Consider the following 17945-nt stretch of genomic DNA (forward strand, 5'->3'; position numbering starts at 1 on the left):
CCCCCCTCCCCCCCAGGCCATCACCAAAAAATTATGAGATCGATCGAGCTGATGCCTGGACCAACGTCTCGAAATGGAGCCATACATTAGTAACTGGGTTGATATGAGCAATAACTATGGTAAATAGTATACACTATCAATGATAATTTTACGTTATTGACGTTTTCAACTTAACAAATAAATTTTGGAAATAATGCGTGCACGTGCTACTCTGCACTGGGCGCGCCGCTCTCATGTCATGTAGACAAAGGGTTCAGTATTATATAAATCTTACCTTCGTCCGTGGCCGGCAGCTGAAATCCTATTCTCACGGCGGTCACAAGTTCAGTAGTGAGCTGAAAATAAGGCTGCAATGCCCTGTCGTAGCTCATTGAGGCATGTAGTCGGCGGCATCCCCTCGCACATGGACGCAAACACGACTTGGTTCCGCCATCTGTTGACAGTGTTGTTTTTTTGCAAACTTTGCACACGGTACTGGGCGCGGCTCATGCCACATTCGTGGGAGGAGACAATTCCCAAACAATTTGATTGAAACGTTTAAAATGTAATACAACCCAAAAAACGAGACATTATAACACTTTTGTACGTGTAAATGCAACTAAGATATAGTAAAATCAATGTTTAATGCGCCTTGGCGTGAAATACGATTAGGTATCTGTAATATACATTGCGCCCCCCTGAACCGCTCAGTAGTGGAACAGTCCGAACCGCGTTCGAGTTCCATAGCGCTCCTGGCCAGCACGCGGTCGAACTAGAACGCGAATTTTCGAGCATAGGCTGCCTTAACCCAACCGAGTAGTTTTGCACGAGAATGTTATGTAGCCTCCAAGGAATTTCTCCCGTGCGTCTTTAGTTGTTTTAACAGGGTCTCCCGCGATCGTGAAGCTAATGCAAGTTTTGTTCAGATATCGTTCTAGATAGAGTGCAACTTTTGTTGATTTGCAATGAAGCAATGTTTGTCATTACTCTGTCATGTATGTTTTTTTGTTGTTGTTGTTTTCTTGTACTTGTAGTGCCATGACCAATTGGGGGCAAAAAGCAAATTAAAGATCAAGTGATGGCCACACAACATGTGGGACAAATGTATCTTTTACTTGTTGGAAGCCAATTCTGTCCAGAAAATGTTTTCGAAAGGTATACATCATAGTCTAATTGAATAGAAAACGCACTCAACTTGTACTAATGTACATGTACTCTATTTCTTGAGATTACGTGAACCACATGTATTCTTTCATAGTGGGTCGAGCCGCAAAATAATGTCGATCTGAAGAGTGCCACCATAACGCGCGACACAGTGTATCCCTCAACATGTAACGCCAACCATCGAATTGACTTGTTTTGGTTTATTTACAGAGGTCTTATAAAAAAACAATTTCGACGCCAACCAACGAATTAACTTGTTTGGTCACAGAGCTCTTTGTGACAACTATCGGAAGGCTATGCTAGCAGCTCCGCGGTTGGAGCCCCGTAGACTATAGATCCATTGGGAAAATTAATGACAAATAAAACATTGAATTTACTTAATATACACAAAAAACAAAAAAAAAAAACAATGTGATGCGAACCAACGAATTGACTAGTTTTGTTGCAGACCTCTGTATATCACAGAGGGCTGTGCTAGCATCTCCATGGAGTAGCTATGCAGAGCTCAATGTAGTTATTGAGTTTGTGACGCGAACCAACGAATTGATTTGTTTGTGCCAGGAGCTCCCTCCACAGAGCTCTCAAATACTAATTATTCTGACGCCTACCTCGGAATTGACTTGTTATGTACGCAGACGCTGCTCATGTGTGGCGGAAAGCTGTGTGTATGGTCAAATATGAATAAACGACACTTTATTTTTGTACGGATCGGAGGCTTACGTGTCTCTTGTTTTTGAGCACCAGTGATTTTTTTTTCAAAACAACCCAAGTCAAAAACGACAATATTCTCAGAAGGGTTTGACCGTAAATTAGGACTGAAAAAAAGTAGAACCTCCTTGGTGGAACAAAATGTATATAGACTTGTAAAAATGCATCCAACTCAAATTATGATATGCTACCAATAAGAAACATGGAAAACAAAAAGATGAAGAAACATTGTGACGCCAACCAACGAATTGACTTGTTAGGGCGCAGAGCTCTCCGTGTTGTCGTGCGCAGAGTTGCGTGACGAAGTCTTTATTTGTGACACAGTACTGACTGTATCGCCTACTACTCACATTGAATTGACTTGATATCTACAGAACCCGTGACGCCAACCAACGAATTGACTTGTTAGGGTGCAGAGCTCTCCGTGTTGCGCAGAGTTGCATGACGAAGTCTTTATTTGTGACACAGTAATGGCTGTATCGCCTACTACTCACATTGAATAAACTTGATATCTACAGAGCTCTATACAAAACAGAACCGTGACGCCAACCAACGAATTGACTTGTTAGGGCGCAGAGCTCTCCGTGTTGCGCAGAGTTGCGTGACGAAGTCTTTATTTGTGACACAGTACTGGCTGTATATCGCCTACTACTAACATTGAATTGACTTTATATCTACAGAACCCGTGACGCCAACCAACGAATTGACTTGTTAGGGCGCAGAGCTCTCCGTGTTGCGCAGAGTTGCGTGACGAAGTCTTTATTTGTGACACAGTACTGACTGTATCGCCTACTACTCACATTGAATTCACTTGATATCTACAGAGCTCTATACAAAACTGAACCGTGACGCCAGCCAACGAATTGACTTGTTAGGGCGCAGAGCTCTCCGTGTTGCGCAGAGTTGCGTGACGAAGTCTTTATTTGTGACACAGTACTGGCTGTATTGCCTACTACTCACATTGAATTAACTTGATATCTACAGAGCTCTATAGAAAACTAAACCATGACGCCAACCAAAGAATTGACTTGTTAGGGCGCAGAGCTCTCCGTGTTGCGCAGAGTTGCGTGACGAAGTCTTTATTTGTGACACAGTACTGACTGTATCGCCTACTACTCACATTGAATTACTTGATATCTACGTACAGAGCTCTATAGAAAACTGAACCCGTGACGCCAGCCAACGAATTGACTTGTTAGGGCGCAGAGCTCTCCGTGTTGCGCAGAGTTGCGTGACGAAGTCTTTATTTGTGACACAGTACTGGCTGTATATCGCCTACTACTAACATCGAATTGACTTGATATCTACAGAGCTCTATACAAAACTGAACCATGACGCCAACCAAAGAATTGACTTGTTAGGGCGCAGAGCTCTCCGTGTTGCGCAGAGTTGCGTGACGAAGTCTTTATTTGTGACACAGCACTGGCTGTATATCGCCTACTACTCACATTGAATTCACTTGATATCTACAGAGCTCTATAGAAATCTGAACCTGTGACGCCAACCAACGAATTGGCTTGTTTTGGCGCAGAGCTCTGCGGGGGTATCGCGGAGGGCTGTACGAGCAACCTCCATGGAGGAGCTCTGCAGAGCTGAGGGCTGAACGAGCAACCTCCATGGAGGAGCTCTGCTGCCATGGAGCTAGCTCGTGCAGCCCCTTCTCTCCGGTTGGCATGATGATGAAGGTGTTTCCTCCATTGTGGACAGCTGTCACAATTTCTAGTTGGCCTTGCCTGAAAGAGTTTAAGCCAAACACACGCTTCAGACACTCCTCCAGTGGATCGGAGATGTCGGCATCTATTAAAGCCGGTTCGTGATCAAAGTCATTGTTGCTGGCGGGATGTACATTGTGGTGTTGGGCCATTTTTACAAAAACTGGTTTGCAAACAATACATGGTACCTTTGCCTTGCCTTCTGTGTACCAGACATGATAATCAATGTGCACTGTTTTGTCCAGCTCCTTGTCTTCTACGCTCAAGAAGTATGGTGCATTCCCACTTGCATAGGTATGCAGGAAGCCACCTGCATAGAGAATGATGCCCACCTTCTTTGCTGCCATTTCAGGCCTGGTAGCAGTGACTGTGGTTTTCAGAGCAGGGCATGCCACCTCGTACTGTTGACCTTCTTGTTCCTGTGCCTACAGAACAAAAAAAAAAAAAAAAATGAGACGTTACCCAGGCATATGGTTTGCTGCAGTAGGGAAATATAACCACAAAAATTAACCATACATCCATCAAAGACCATTGGCCTTATGGAAAATGGTGTAATTTTTATTGACAGCTTGATATCAAAACACCTAACTTTCTCCACACCCTCACATTGAAAAGGTAGCCAACGAGGCCAGGAAAATTACACTCATATATAGAAATTATGCTAAGACACTTATAAAATGGCAGATTGTTGACAGTATTGAAAACACCACAACTATTGTGGAATATTTGTAGTCAAATCAATCATATGTTTTGCGGTGTTATCTGATAGACAGTGTCAGATTGAAGTAAAAGCTGAGAAAATTACTTCAACACCATCGATAAAAGTACTGCCTGCATTACTTGAAAAAACCAAGAAACAAGTTTTCCATAACTTTCGCCCTAGACTAAACGGTAAACAGAACGCTTTGAAATATTCATGCAGAGAGGCAAGCCATAATATTTTCCACTGCAGTCAAGATACAAATATCTTTAAAACGCCAGACCAACCTCGATGTCTTGCAGTCTCTGCTTCATTTCTTCGAAGCACAACTTTCTCAGCTTCTGTTTTGCCGCCTTCTCCGTAGTAGCGTCCGGTTTTGCCCCATGTTTTGCGCGGAAGTGCACGTCCAGACCTGCACCTCTCTGGAAAAACACAGCACTGCCGTGGCAGTCATTGTGAGGACACGGAACCCTCCCCTCTCTGGAGGCTCGACAAGCGCCACTTTCTGTGTTTTTGGACACTTCTTCGCTGTTTTCCAGCCTTTCCGCCATTTCCAGAGCGTTGTAACGCCGCTCTGACAATCTGTTGGCATGTAGATTTCCCCATTTTGGCACCTTTTCCCGCCAGAGAGTCTGGTAACACGTATACGACGATCGCACTTTCCATTGTTTTGGTTGTGAACTACCGAGCGTGGTGTCTCCCGAGGGCTATTTTTGGCTGCCCGTTACGTAGCGGGACTGTTGCATATGATTATCTTTCGGGTTTCCATGGCGGTCGGCCATTCTCGGCAGCGATCGGGGCTGGGCGGGTCTCCTTCGGCGCCTGCATACATTATCTCCGCCTGGCCCGGCCAGCTCATTAATTATGCGGCGGCCATCTTGATTCCAGATCTCCCAGCGTCCGTGGAGAATGCCAAAACTCCCTCCGTGGCTAAGTTCCTTCCGCGACTAACTCCCTTCTGGGCAAATGTAGAGGGATAACGGTACACTCATAGCGTCACCAAATGAGGTACTTTGTAAAGGTCCGTTTCATTTGGTATATATTACCATTGTGACAGCATTTTATACCCCAAAATAGGAATCTTGCGTCTTGTTTTAGGTCCCGATAGTAGAAAGAATGCAGTGTAACGTTACATGTATTCAGATGGCCGCCGTGTAACGCTACGTACTAGCGAGCGCGCACGACAATACCGCCAAAGTGGAGTAGGTTATCATAACCCTTTAGATAGCGCAAAGAAAACAAAAACGACAGATTTGCATTAAAGAAAGTTTATTTTCCATAGCCTGGGCTAAGCCACGATCTATAACCTATGGCTTCTCCACGGGCGCTGGGGACGAGCGTGGAGATCTGGAGTGAACAAATACCTGTATGGGAGAACTCCGAGCACTGATTCACGTCATTGAGCAGCGCGCCGCCCCCCTTGCATCCACGGTTATAATATGCATCCGTTCATCGTTAACATGTCAGCACTTAGGATTACGCACCGTGGTATGTTTTAGTCACTTGTACTTGTAGCAAGGAAGATGAGAATACATGTACAAAGTACATCCAAAATTTGAATAAAAGATCCGGTAAAAAATGTCCTTTTTGTTTTGATGTAAGTGATACAGTCAATGATACAGTACATTACTATATTGCTTGTCATGTCACGTTACTACTCGTGTACAGTCCAGTGACGTCCTTTAGAAGTGACAAAACGAACGTTCCATTTGCTTATAACTCCAGTACCTAGAAGTGCCGCATGATACAGATAATGAATTGGCAAAGCAAAGATGACATATTTGTTACTGAGTACAGAGATCATTGAGGTTGAAGACTGGCCCCTGACCCCCTGACTTTTGACCTCCCGATGGATATTTAAGGCCGCAGAACACAGTATTAATGGGCGACCCGGGGGTCTATGACGCGGGTATAGAAAGTAGTGCAGACAGACCTCTTGAATCCTAGCTAGTGTGACTTATGTGACAGGTAGCCATGAGTACACCATACACCGTATGATTTGGACTGTGAAGATTTCCCTGTTCGTATATAAATGCGCGGCATTACGCAACCGCGTTAGGGAGTGAGCTGGCTGCAGTTCCGTTGACCCCGGTAGAGGGCCAAATCAAAGTCGTCGTCATTATGTTAAAAAACATAACTTTTTTTTGGTTTTCAGTTATTTTGTAGAATATACAGGACATTTAAACATATAAGTTGGCCGTACTTCTCTAGTGTATCCTACTATAATTTCTACCGCGTCGAAGTGAGTCACCTTGGGTGCTTAAATATAGGAACTATAGGGCGAAAACTGTATTCTGCCACCATAAATGATATATATTGTAGTAACCACAACAGAGCCTGTAGTTACTGAAGCCAGGTGGTCTCTCACAGAATACACATCTACTCACGACGTGTCACGGCGTCGACAAGTAGTTACAGTCAAGTAATTCAATACCAATGTTGGTGTCTTAAAAATTCACAGGAAAACTAATTCATAGGAGTGTGACTGCGTAAATGTACACTTCATACATTTTACTATACTAGGCTCTAAGTTTTGATTACATTTTGGCAAACTTTCTAAAGAAAGTGCTATATATTTTCCTATTTCTATTTCCACTTTTCAACAGAGCAATTTCTTTTGGAACAAGTACTTTGGACTCTCGAATAAAATTAATCGAACAGAACTGAACAAAGATTTGAATCAACGGAGGTTTAAATGAGAGTCATTGTTACAACCAATCCCTTTTTAGGTACACAATTTATAAATAAACAGCTACGGACTTAAACTTTAACGTCAATGTTAGAAATTAGTCGCTTTCAGCATAAGACACTAAAACAAAAATGAAACGTTATATAGTATGACCAAGCCAATCCCATTCGTTGGTTCTCATATTATTGATAATAAACACTTAATTTCAAAACCCTTGTGAAACCTGCACCATAACATTTATACAAGTCACAAGAAGACTTGAAAAACAGAGTTTTGTTCTAAATACTTAATATTTTTTAGTAATTCAATAAATGAATAAATGGATTTCGGGGAAAAGATTGCTTGGGGCTCCCGCCTTAGTGCATTTCTATGTCGTCTATAAAAACAATTGAAGAAGAAGGTCTCCCGTACTCTATGTAGAGCGCAGGGTGTTAATTCCCATCTCAATTTCTGTAGCCCTTGGGCGACACACAGTTGTGCAATGCACTACAGCAGGGGGCTAGTTTGCTGGTAGTGCTGTGTGTTTGACCTTCTCACACTCTTCCTCATGTGTGCTAAGTGGTAAGCAGAGAACGAAGTGTGTACCATTTTGTAAAGTCTTTGGTATGACCCGGCCAAACAATTGCCTTACCTGACAATTCTAAATTACATCTTTTATACAAGTTTTTGGATTATGATAGAGTTTTGAAATATTACTATCACAAACTAAGCGTTTGTGCCCATATTTATTCCATTTTAGAGGTAACGTACGAAGCACATGTATAGGCAATGTGTGTAGCAAGGATTGAAATGAATTTATTGAAATGTCCTTGGAAACAAGGAAAGACGTCTTCTATATGTATGTACGACTTGAAATGCCACAATCCTATTGGCTGACAGGATCTCACCCCCACACAGAAAATGACTAAGGATTGGGCCATACCAATTTATGCCCCTGTTTCTTGACTAGAGAAAAATTAAGGAATGTACTAATTGGTGTTCAGCACTAAGGACAGGTACTACCAAGAACCAGGGAAATAATTTGATGTGGGCTTAGGGTAAAAAATAACAACTAAATAAACATTCAATCAACTTATAACGATCAGAAGAGATGAAAGATAGAAGTTAAATAAATGCACGCCACTCGCAGTTCTTAATCTATTTATTAGTCTACCAACTGAGAGCACTACACCTCGAATTTATCCAGAGCCGACTGGAAAAAGGCTTCACTTAACTGTAAGTACTTTAGTCATAAATTAGGTCCCCAGTAGTAACAGGAAGACTGTGCGTCATGCCCAGTGTTCTTAGTACCTCATTAATTTTAAACTAGTCAATACTAATTTTAAAGGATACATCGTCATTGTCTAAAATACAAAAACAGACTTGATATTTCTAAAATAAATTTAGAAATTGTACTAAGGAAAAGTCGAGTGAGGAAATTTCATGGGCACTCCGAATCTTTGAGCAGCACCAAAGGAAAATTCCCACAAACAGCTCAGGTCAGTTAAGGCCTGTGACATTTTGTTTATTGTTTATGTTTATTGAAAATCAAAACCCATCAAAGCCGCACGACTAAATTGTGAGGTTTGTACCAAAGCCGTGAGCATGTTACGCTTATTAATAATAACTTTCTTCCGCAACAATTGTACAGTGTACAAAGTATGGCATCTACTAACGTAAGTAAGTACATGTCAACTACATTTTCATAAGGCTAATCTAATATAAAAGTGGGTGGCTAGTATGAGATAGGTATCAACTTATACAATCGTTTCTAATATCTATACAGTCTTTAATATATATCCCTATGTATATCATGTAGGGGTTGTCACAAGTCAATATGTATTTAAATTTTCTTTCCAAGTACAAACTTAGTGTAGAAACCGGAAGATTCCCTAAAATTTCCAATGACCAGAGGGTTTGTCCATTTTGTCCAGAGCTTATTGAGGACGAATATAACTTTTTGATTGTGTTTCCTAAATATACTGATGTACGCAATGCACTATACACTAGACTATCAGATTCGTTCCCAGCATTCACCACAATGAACTTGAAAAGAAAAGTTAAATACATATTGACTTGTGACACAGAATTACTACTTATTACATTTTAAGATGATACTTGATACTAAAATACACAATATACTGTACATTTTTAAAAACATTTTCCATCTATTTATGATCTTTAAAGTAGCATTAAGTTATGGTATTTTGCTGCTGCGACATTTAAGCGAGTTAAAACAATTCTAGAAGAAAGGTCTAACAAAACACAGTCTTTCGGGTATTATACTTGAAAGGGACACGAAATAACGGCTTAAAAACACAAGTCCAGGCAGATGTGAATACCATTACGGAGAGTAGATTATTACAAAGTCTCATTGTAAAGTCTGACAACAGCGTACAAAAATGGTTGGATCGAACGCTGATCTCGCGTTTGGACTATTCCATTCCAGCCGATTTGGAGGTTGCGTGACTGAACAACTAAACGCTGGTGATTTCCAATGTATATAGATCTTCCATGTTTATAGACAAATAAAGATTCAGCTCTATATTTCTATTTGTTTATTTGTATTTACCGCAAGTGTGAAAGGTAAGACAAAACAAAACAGGTGCATTGACACCTCTACAAGTTGTCCTCCAAAATACTACAATATAAATACAGATTGCAATATTAAATATAAAACAGATTACAACATTAAACTTTTTTAACATGAAATACAAATACCTACAATATAGTACATTAAACATGAAATACTATACAATGCCATGAAATATCATACCCTATATACAAACAAATGGCAATGTTAAAAAACTAGTAATAATGCTAATGAGGTCGTAAAGCTGTACAGCAGGCGCACCCACAAGACATGAAACGTGAGCAAGTAAGGTCAGAGCTGTTGTGACCATGAAATCTACTGAATTTTGCTCTTAGCTTAGAAGAGATCACTTAATGCCAAGATATTAGACAATTGAGTTGCTTGTGCACCTGAGTTAGGAAGATCAGGACTCATCTTGTCCTGATAGTGACCAGTCGTGGTGTATAGGATGAGCTGTAGGCTGATGTCCTAACTCTGATTGGAGTAAGCATCAGTGATCTGTTATTTTTGTTGCTATCGCGATTGTAGTACTGTAAATTTATACTTCAGTATCAGCATACTGTAGTGAGCCCAAGCTTGATAGGTATTGGCCGAATATTTAAAATATGGAGGATTATTGACATAGTAACTGGCATTTTACAAAATAGAGACCCCCGGAAGCAGTATAATGGTACATTCCCCTACAACCACCCCCTACATGACCTTGTCCCTTTCTCTAGAACTAATGCTATTGTACTGGACGTTCTGTTAGAAACAAAAACATCATCTACACCCCCTTCCCTCAGCCTGAACAAGAACAAGACCTCAGAACTCTTTCCTACATCAGTCTATCAGACTCTACAGACTATAATCAGAACTTGCTATACCTGGAATGTACAGTTTATATCAGTAATATTTATATATTTTTGTATATATGTATGTAAATACAATGTAATGTTTAATATGCTATGTGATTATTTTGAATGTAATGATTGAAAACACCAATGTCATTCAGGCAACACTAAAACTCTATATACTGCATGCCTGCAATATTGGTATAATAAAAGAAAATCCCAAAATGTTCGGATCCTTTAAGTCTGGAATGGCACAAAAGCGCGGATGGCAGACAAATACTAAAATAATGTTATTTATGCCAAAATATATTCTTTTTTGCTTGATTTGTCTCCGAAAAGATTTCTACACTTAAACCAAAATATCTGAGAAGACAGAAAAAAGTAATATTCGGTGAACTCTTATCTTGGCTCTAAGTGTTGTACTCGCCAAAGCTGGAGAATATAAAGTGAGCTATGTACTTTTTAAAACCAAAATGTGAATTTTTAACCAAGCTGGCATGTCACATAAATAATTTCTAAAAGTTCGAGCATTGTGTAAAGTTTTATCACGGTGGTCAAATTCGGGTAAAAATTTCCCAGCCTTTTTTTCGAACCGAATCATGTTGATATAACGTAAAATAAGAAGCACACGTCTTAAACAAAGTTTTACTTAGCTACAATAATATCAGTCACACAATGGCTATATTTTGTTGATTTTAAAATATTCAGGTTTAATCAGACATCAAAATTAATATAAAACGGTAATTCGCATGATTTAGTCCATTTGAATAGTATTTGGGTTAAACAATAAAAGAGAGGATACTTCAAAACACTTATAGAATCAAGATGTTGTCAAGATCATATATGTTGAAGATTAGAAAATATGTAGTAACATATTTTGATAGCAAAAAAAAAATGTAACAAATATAAATGTAAACCAAACCATAATTTTATCTGGGGTCACCCTTTGTCATTCACACTAAACCAGCGACTTTAAGCCGTTTTTCATTGGGTACCACCTACCACCCACCTCTTCAAAACTATATACCAATTTCTAAACAGTACATCTATGCTGCCATTATACATGAATGTTTATTCATGTCGCAAACATAACAGCTATTTTGTTCTGCATATGTATTATGTAACGAAGCTATAGCTACTGCCATATTCGTGTATGACCTTGAAGATCGTGATTATTGTTTACAAGGATGTACATTACCCAGTCCCGCTGTCCACGCTGCATATCATAAGGGGAAACATGATATTCCAATCGCAACAACAAAAAAAGAAATTTAAAAAAAAGTCTTAAATTTCAAAAAGATAATACAAAATCCCCGGTCAGTGTCGAAATTTTAAAATATCGGAATATTTGTCTTGTTTTTACCTAAGCAACACTTTCACTTTGAAACAAAAACTATCCAACTCAAATCTCAATGTTGTTTAAATGTTTAAAAATGACAAAAAAAAAGGAAATTTGAGTTGTTTGGTTAATATTTAGTAGTCTAGAAAAAAGGATTCAGCTGGCTACCACACATACTTTAGCGCTGTAATCAAAACAATATGTCAGGCATATACAGTGCGGATTTTGTTACATTTGGGCAATATAGTACCTGCAAACCTGTTAATTATTGTTTTAAAAGATTTACCAGCGCGCAGAAACCCCGGTAACCTGATACCCTACCTTAGAATGAAAACTTAACCTTTGCAACCGACTACCGTGGTCATGGTACGACAACTCTGGGAAAAGTTACACGGATATAAGTGTTTGAACATTCAGCTATGGTCGTGTGACATGCCTTAATTTACTTAAGAGAACCATGATAATACATGTATCTTGCCAATACTTTATCAGATACAATTATATCAGTTGTCTTTTCATTTTGCTTTCTTAACTTTAAGATTTCAAAGATGTTCAAGCAAGCAGTAGATGTAGTGCTAAACATTGTTCTCTCTGCTGCTAAAATGTCAGATCTGAAGCAGGTTGACTAACAGAGCTATGAGGAGAATTCTGTTAGCAATGGTTTGCTACAGTGCAGCTTCTCCTAAGGTCACATTTCCAAAGTGGGGCCAGGTCGGGCTGGCTGTTTGTATGAGGAAAAAAAATTATTAAGAATGTATCAAGAATGTACAAAAGCTGTGCTCATAATGTTTTTGAAAGGTTTTTGTGTGTTTCGTGGCCAGCCTGCCCCCCTCCCCCAGTCGGAAATTGTAACCTTACCATTAACAACATACAGCAGTCTGAGATGCTTTGTGCATTGTCTAATGTATTACAGCTGACAGGTTCCTAGCTTCTGGGACTATGCTAGCAAGGCAGGTTGCCGCAGGGCTCTGAGTTAGTCCTTGAGCGAAGGATAGTTAGTCCTTGAGCGAGAGATATAGTTCTCTGTTTTATTTATATATTGTTTTATTCAAACAATGATCAACATATAGCAGCAGTACATAACTAAAACTATAGACTGCTGATTGTATTGACATTATATAAAGATACAGCACATAAAGACTAAGTCTGCTTTGGACTGTTGTAGAGCCTAATTGTGTGGTGCAGAAACGGGCTCTGTAGTCTGGAAGTCTAGTTAATACAGCCATTCCTCTTTATGTACAGTAAACATGTATAACATCAACAGTTCTTAATCCCATAATTAGTCTGACTTATACAGAGCTAGATCAGACCTGCTATTCTCCCATCTGGTCATTTGGTAGTTGTTACGGATGACATCAGCGGGCGCATTGGTTTTTGCCCGATTTCGAAAGGCAAAAGAATTGCTGTTACCCTCCGACTGTGGTTAACATGCCAAAATTTGTAAATTTAAATGTCTTAAAACTGTCCATCGGCAAGACAATGATCTAAATTATTTTTTAGATTTTATTTTTTATACAGAGTTGTATTTCATTTTGTTTATGTGCCATGTTGCCATCTAATCGAAAAAAAATGCACACTGATTGAAAACTTTTACTTTAGAGACAAATGTAGCAATAGATGGAATTGCAAGTGTTGACAGTCTAAGGTGTCCCATTGCAAAAAACAATGCTCAGTAAAGTAGCTTCCCATGATGGTGTTATGATTCCTTGAAATGTACATATCTTCAAGAACAGGTGATACTGTTTATTTAAGACATGCTAATTATCATATCGTGTTTTGTTTGCCTGAAGGCCTTCCTGTTCAACAAGTTTTACGATCTCAATTGAAAATAGAGCTTTTTTCCAAGCTTTGTTTTTTTCAATTTATTGCATTAAATTTGTAGTCTGCTTTGAATTTATCAATACAATTCCAAGGGTGATGAATACATACTATGTGCCCAAACAAAATTGGTTATATAACAAGTGGTTTGGTTATACATGTGTATATACAAGTGTTGGTTTTGCCATGATAATAGTGCAGGGTAAGTGCAGGTCGATCATAAATACTCGCACAGCTTTACTTTTACCTGCACTGACCTGAGTTTGAAAATGTTTTTATGGTCCTGAAATAACGTCACATTTTCATTCTGACTGTTAACAGAGTCACAATGGACCGGGTTAACAGAGGAGCGAACATTCAGAAGTACTATCCACAGGAGCCAATAGGCCCCGGGGAGAATGAAGAAAATCAACGCTCTGATCAGAATGTGCTGTACACAGAAAGCACAGCAAGAATGTCAACATGTGGCCAGAACTGTCCCAGTTCACGAGATAGATCGGAGGTTACCTATGCAGGTGGAATCAAAGCTAAAACTACGACTAGAAATAATCATTATTGTATGGAAGATAATATAGACGATACCCCCACCCCAGAAGTCGCTGATGTATATTTTGTATCTGATACGACCCATGCTGAAAACTCTGCCATTTACCCAACACGGGGACAAAATGAAGATGATGGTGACGCTATTGGAAACAGTGAAGAAGAAACGCAAGTCAAACAAGCAGGCAGTACAGTGACTATGAATTTCAACTCCAACAGAAAGGCTAACAAATATCAGCCTGACACAACAGGAGACGATGGTAATAACAAGACTACATGTGGGCAGTTAAACATCTCTAACAATGGTAACATCAAGCCTTACGCTGTTTCACACATTGACGAGGTAGCAAAATCAAACAGTACAGTGAGTGATGATGGTGACTTCGAACCATACGCTGTTACAAACATGATCGATAATGAAACCTATTTCAGCGGAACAACAGATGTTCGTCAACAGGCTTCAGACACCACCGAACATGTACATAAGCTTCGCAATCCTCCGAATGCAAAGGACTTTCATCCAAATCCGATGTATAGATCAAACTGCCAGCAGGCCAGTCAACATAATGGTAAGATGGCGGTCTTATAAAAGGTTATTTTTGTTTGACACGTGCACTGTTCGAGGTCAATCTTGTTGTTTATACATTATTCTACTATAATCTGTATAATTTTTTCCATAAAATTTACAGTATTTGGGGAGCAATTTTTTGTGCACATATAATCATTTAGGAGCCCTTGATAGCTATATCTTGGGCTCCAAAATGTTTATATGTGTTTTTTTTCTAACCTGGTTATTACAAGTTAAAAATGGGTGCTTTTAAAGATTCTAGTCCCTTCTCAAACAATTTTTTCTTCACCTTTCTTTTTTTGCATATTTGAATATGGTGTTTTGATTGCTATTTGAGGTCTAAAGTTTTTGATTCACACATATTCTGATTGATTTATAACTTCTGCTGCTTCACCGTGTTTTGCATATGTATTCACATTCAAGGAATTGTTCTAAAGCAACATTCAGTCTTTTTCTATCTTTTTATTGTGTCCCGCTAGCTTTCTTATCTCTCTGAGTTTCCTTTTCTGTTTTAGAAGAGAGTATTTCCCCAATCTCTGTGCTTTAAATCTCTCTTCATCATAATAGTGAGCAGATTGACGCAGCGTCTTTTATTGCGTACCCATTGTATCTCATCATCATCCATTGAGTTCTGCATTTACAACCGTATGGAAACACCCTGTACCTATATTCAATCTTTCCTCATCCCTTCCCGCTTTGTCTTCTGCCTCGCGAGATCTCTTGAGTCTCTTTTCAGTTGTGGAAGGGCCTAGCCCTCTGTGCTTTATGTCTTCGTTCAGCATGCTGAGCAAGTTGATGCAGTGGGTCCCTTTGTGAGCTTTATATCCAATGGAGTTAAGGAATGAAAATTTCATGGCTTTCTGGGCAGGTGTGTCTTGTGGCATTCTGAAGATGTGCCCAAACAAGAACTTTTCTACGGTGTGCAATTTGTTATCGTTCTTTTTGGCCATTGCTGTTTGCGATGGCAGATGTCCGACTTTTCTATAACTGCCTTTGGAACTGCCCAGTTGTACAAGTTGTATTAGTATGTTTATCTGAAGTGTAACTGACACTGTTAACTGTTACCTGTTCCGAATTGTTTATGTTCTTGTTGTGAGGGCTAGCCCTTTATATATAAGTAGCCTCCGGCTAGTTAGGCAGTCCTGGCTGTATACATATGTCTTATTCAGCCTAATAAATCAAATCACATCAAATCAAATTAAATCATAATCTAGTATGGTTGAGACATAGTTTAAGCATTGTACAGTTGGAGCTTTTTTGTCAAAGTAACCCAGATATTTGGATCCAGATCTTCCTAAAAAAAGAAACGAAAGCAACGTTACCCATGATGAAATGTGCTTCTACGATGACAGAGCTACAAGTGAGGGGCAAAGGATTTATCTTCCTCCCATTCCTCCTCTCGTAGTGGCTTGTTTTCTTTGATTCAGTGACGAGTGCAGGAAAGGTCCTTTTATTGCTAACTTATATATTTTTATAATTACCTACGCCATAAAGCTTATATTTTTAGTAGCGTTTGTTTGTATGTCTGTCTGTCTGTGAACAGCATGATGCAAGAAGCTTTATATGCATTGTCATGAACCTTGGCAGGTGGGTAGAACTTGATGCCACCTCAAAATATATATTTAGACCCCCTTGCGGCTTTCCATAGTATTTTTGCATAACGTATGGTTTTGATATCTGGCGATCTGAACAAGCTATAGGTTGACGAATTGTAGGTGGTAGATAGCTCTTTCTCTCCGAAAATTCTATAAATCCGCTCTGCTTGATCATAGGACTATAAAACATTTGTAAGGCCACACCAAGTAAATTTTATGGATGACGTCCTTTGGAGACCCTAAATCTAATGCGAGAGGGCGAAAAAAAACAAGTAGGGCCCTAAAAAACAAGATGCCTAGATTAGAAATATACTAAGAGACGACAAATGTTAGGACACACATTGAATGAGGTGACACAGTGTAACAAGCAAGAAGTCTTTTATTCATCATAAAAACAGCAATAAATCAGGTGGAACAGTGGACAGTGAAAACAGGATGGTAATAGACACTTTCTTCGCGTTACGGGTTTCACGTCAATCTGGCGATTTGCGGCACTGTCGTGACTCTTTGGTCATAGTTACAGTCATGTTTTTTTTCTAGCAACAAGCCAAAATCAATGCGCGCGCGGACGTCATCCATAAAATTTACTTGGTGTGGCCTAACATATGTAATTGAGAACAAGAGGATCATTGGCAGATATAGCTTATGTAAATGAATACCTAATTTGCAGAATTGATGGAAAATGCCATAATGGTAGCTGCTGTGAATTTAATACTTGCCGCGTTGGGAACTTAAGTGAAGGCAAACATATTTAACATAATATATTCAAGTAAGCATTTTTGCATGATTAATGTTATGTTAGAATAACACTGTCATAAGATAATGCTGTCATTGCTTGGAGATGTTACCAACTAATACGATTTACGCAAATGAGGCTCTTATGTGCAAAATCAATGAGTTAACTGTATAAATCCTAAACCGGAAGGGTTATCTTTTGGTGAAGTTATGAGATCGTGGAACTCTTGTTTATTATTGTTTTCTTGTTCTTGATTTCCCGTTTAGCAGAACGAAAAATTGAAAAAGGATGTTTTGCAGTGAACCCAAGACGCTTTCTCTCCATCTTGGTGGTTGTTCTACTTCTGGTGGGAGCAATGATCATAGGAGTCATCATAGGACAATATCACAACACCCAAGACACGCAAACGGTGAGGTCAACATCTTTGCCCGGGCTTCATTTTACACATTAAAATTTACTTAATACTATTTCATTTATGTATTACTCCCATCAGGTAATCTAGAAGAACACCATCCCAAAAAGCAAACACACGCCTTGAAATTGCTATTTAGAAATAGGTTCTCTGTGTTTTACACAGAAAAGTGTTTCGGTGCACATCATAAAAAGAGGTAGACGGTCAGAAACACATAATAGACCGATCCGGATAGAACGCAGCTAACCCCCTGTTCTCTTTTGATCACCCCCGTTAATATCAGCGTGGGAATGCAAAAGCAGCAAAATGAGTTGATATCTGCTTGATATAGGATCCACGTTTTACCAGTTAGACTGGATTTGTGATATTGTATGCACTTTCAAGTTCTTTAACCCTTTCTAGACTGGGCTTTTTTCCGGATCTTTGGGACTGGTAGAGGGGGGCTAGGGTATCCCCCTGTTAAGGTAAACATTTTGTATTTTTGAATGTTACTTTAAAGTTTCTAGTTTTACAATTAACCTTGACTTGTTGCTGCTATTTTAGTATATTCCCATGCAGGAAGTCAGCGATTTGAGTA

General features: G+C 39.3%; 1 protein-coding gene and 1 long non-coding RNA gene across 2 annotated transcripts in view; both read right to left on the minus strand.

The window, feature by feature from the left end:
* LOC109470446 overlaps nucleotides 1-436 on the minus strand; it is a 2360-nt gene extending 1924 nt beyond the window's left edge. Inside the window, exon 1 of the long non-coding RNA XR_002140258.1 lies at nucleotides 275-436. This is a non-coding gene — a long non-coding RNA (uncharacterized LOC109470446). The remainder of the gene's footprint in view (nucleotides 1-274) is intronic.
* A 3134-nt stretch (nucleotides 437-3570) lies between these two features.
* On the minus strand, nucleotides 3571-4877 carry LOC109470440. The gene is made up of 3 exons (XM_019769393.1): nucleotides 4551-4877; nucleotides 3850-3988; nucleotides 3571-3584 (listed from the first exon to the last, which is right to left on the minus strand). Exons 1-3 carry the CDS (start codon nucleotides 4812-4814, stop codon nucleotides 3571-3573), a joined length of 417 nt encoding a protein of 138 aa, XP_019624952.1. The 5' UTR covers nucleotides 4815-4877.
* Nucleotides 4878-17945: the final 13068 nt, after the last annotated feature.

The sequence above is a fragment of the Branchiostoma belcheri genome, unplaced genomic scaffold (genome assembly GCF_001625305.1).
Source record: "Branchiostoma belcheri isolate BF01 breed outbred unplaced genomic scaffold, Haploidv18h27 scaffold225, whole genome shotgun sequence".
In the NCBI taxonomy this organism is placed as follows: Eukaryota; Metazoa; Chordata; class Leptocardii; order Amphioxiformes; family Branchiostomatidae; genus Branchiostoma; species Branchiostoma belcheri.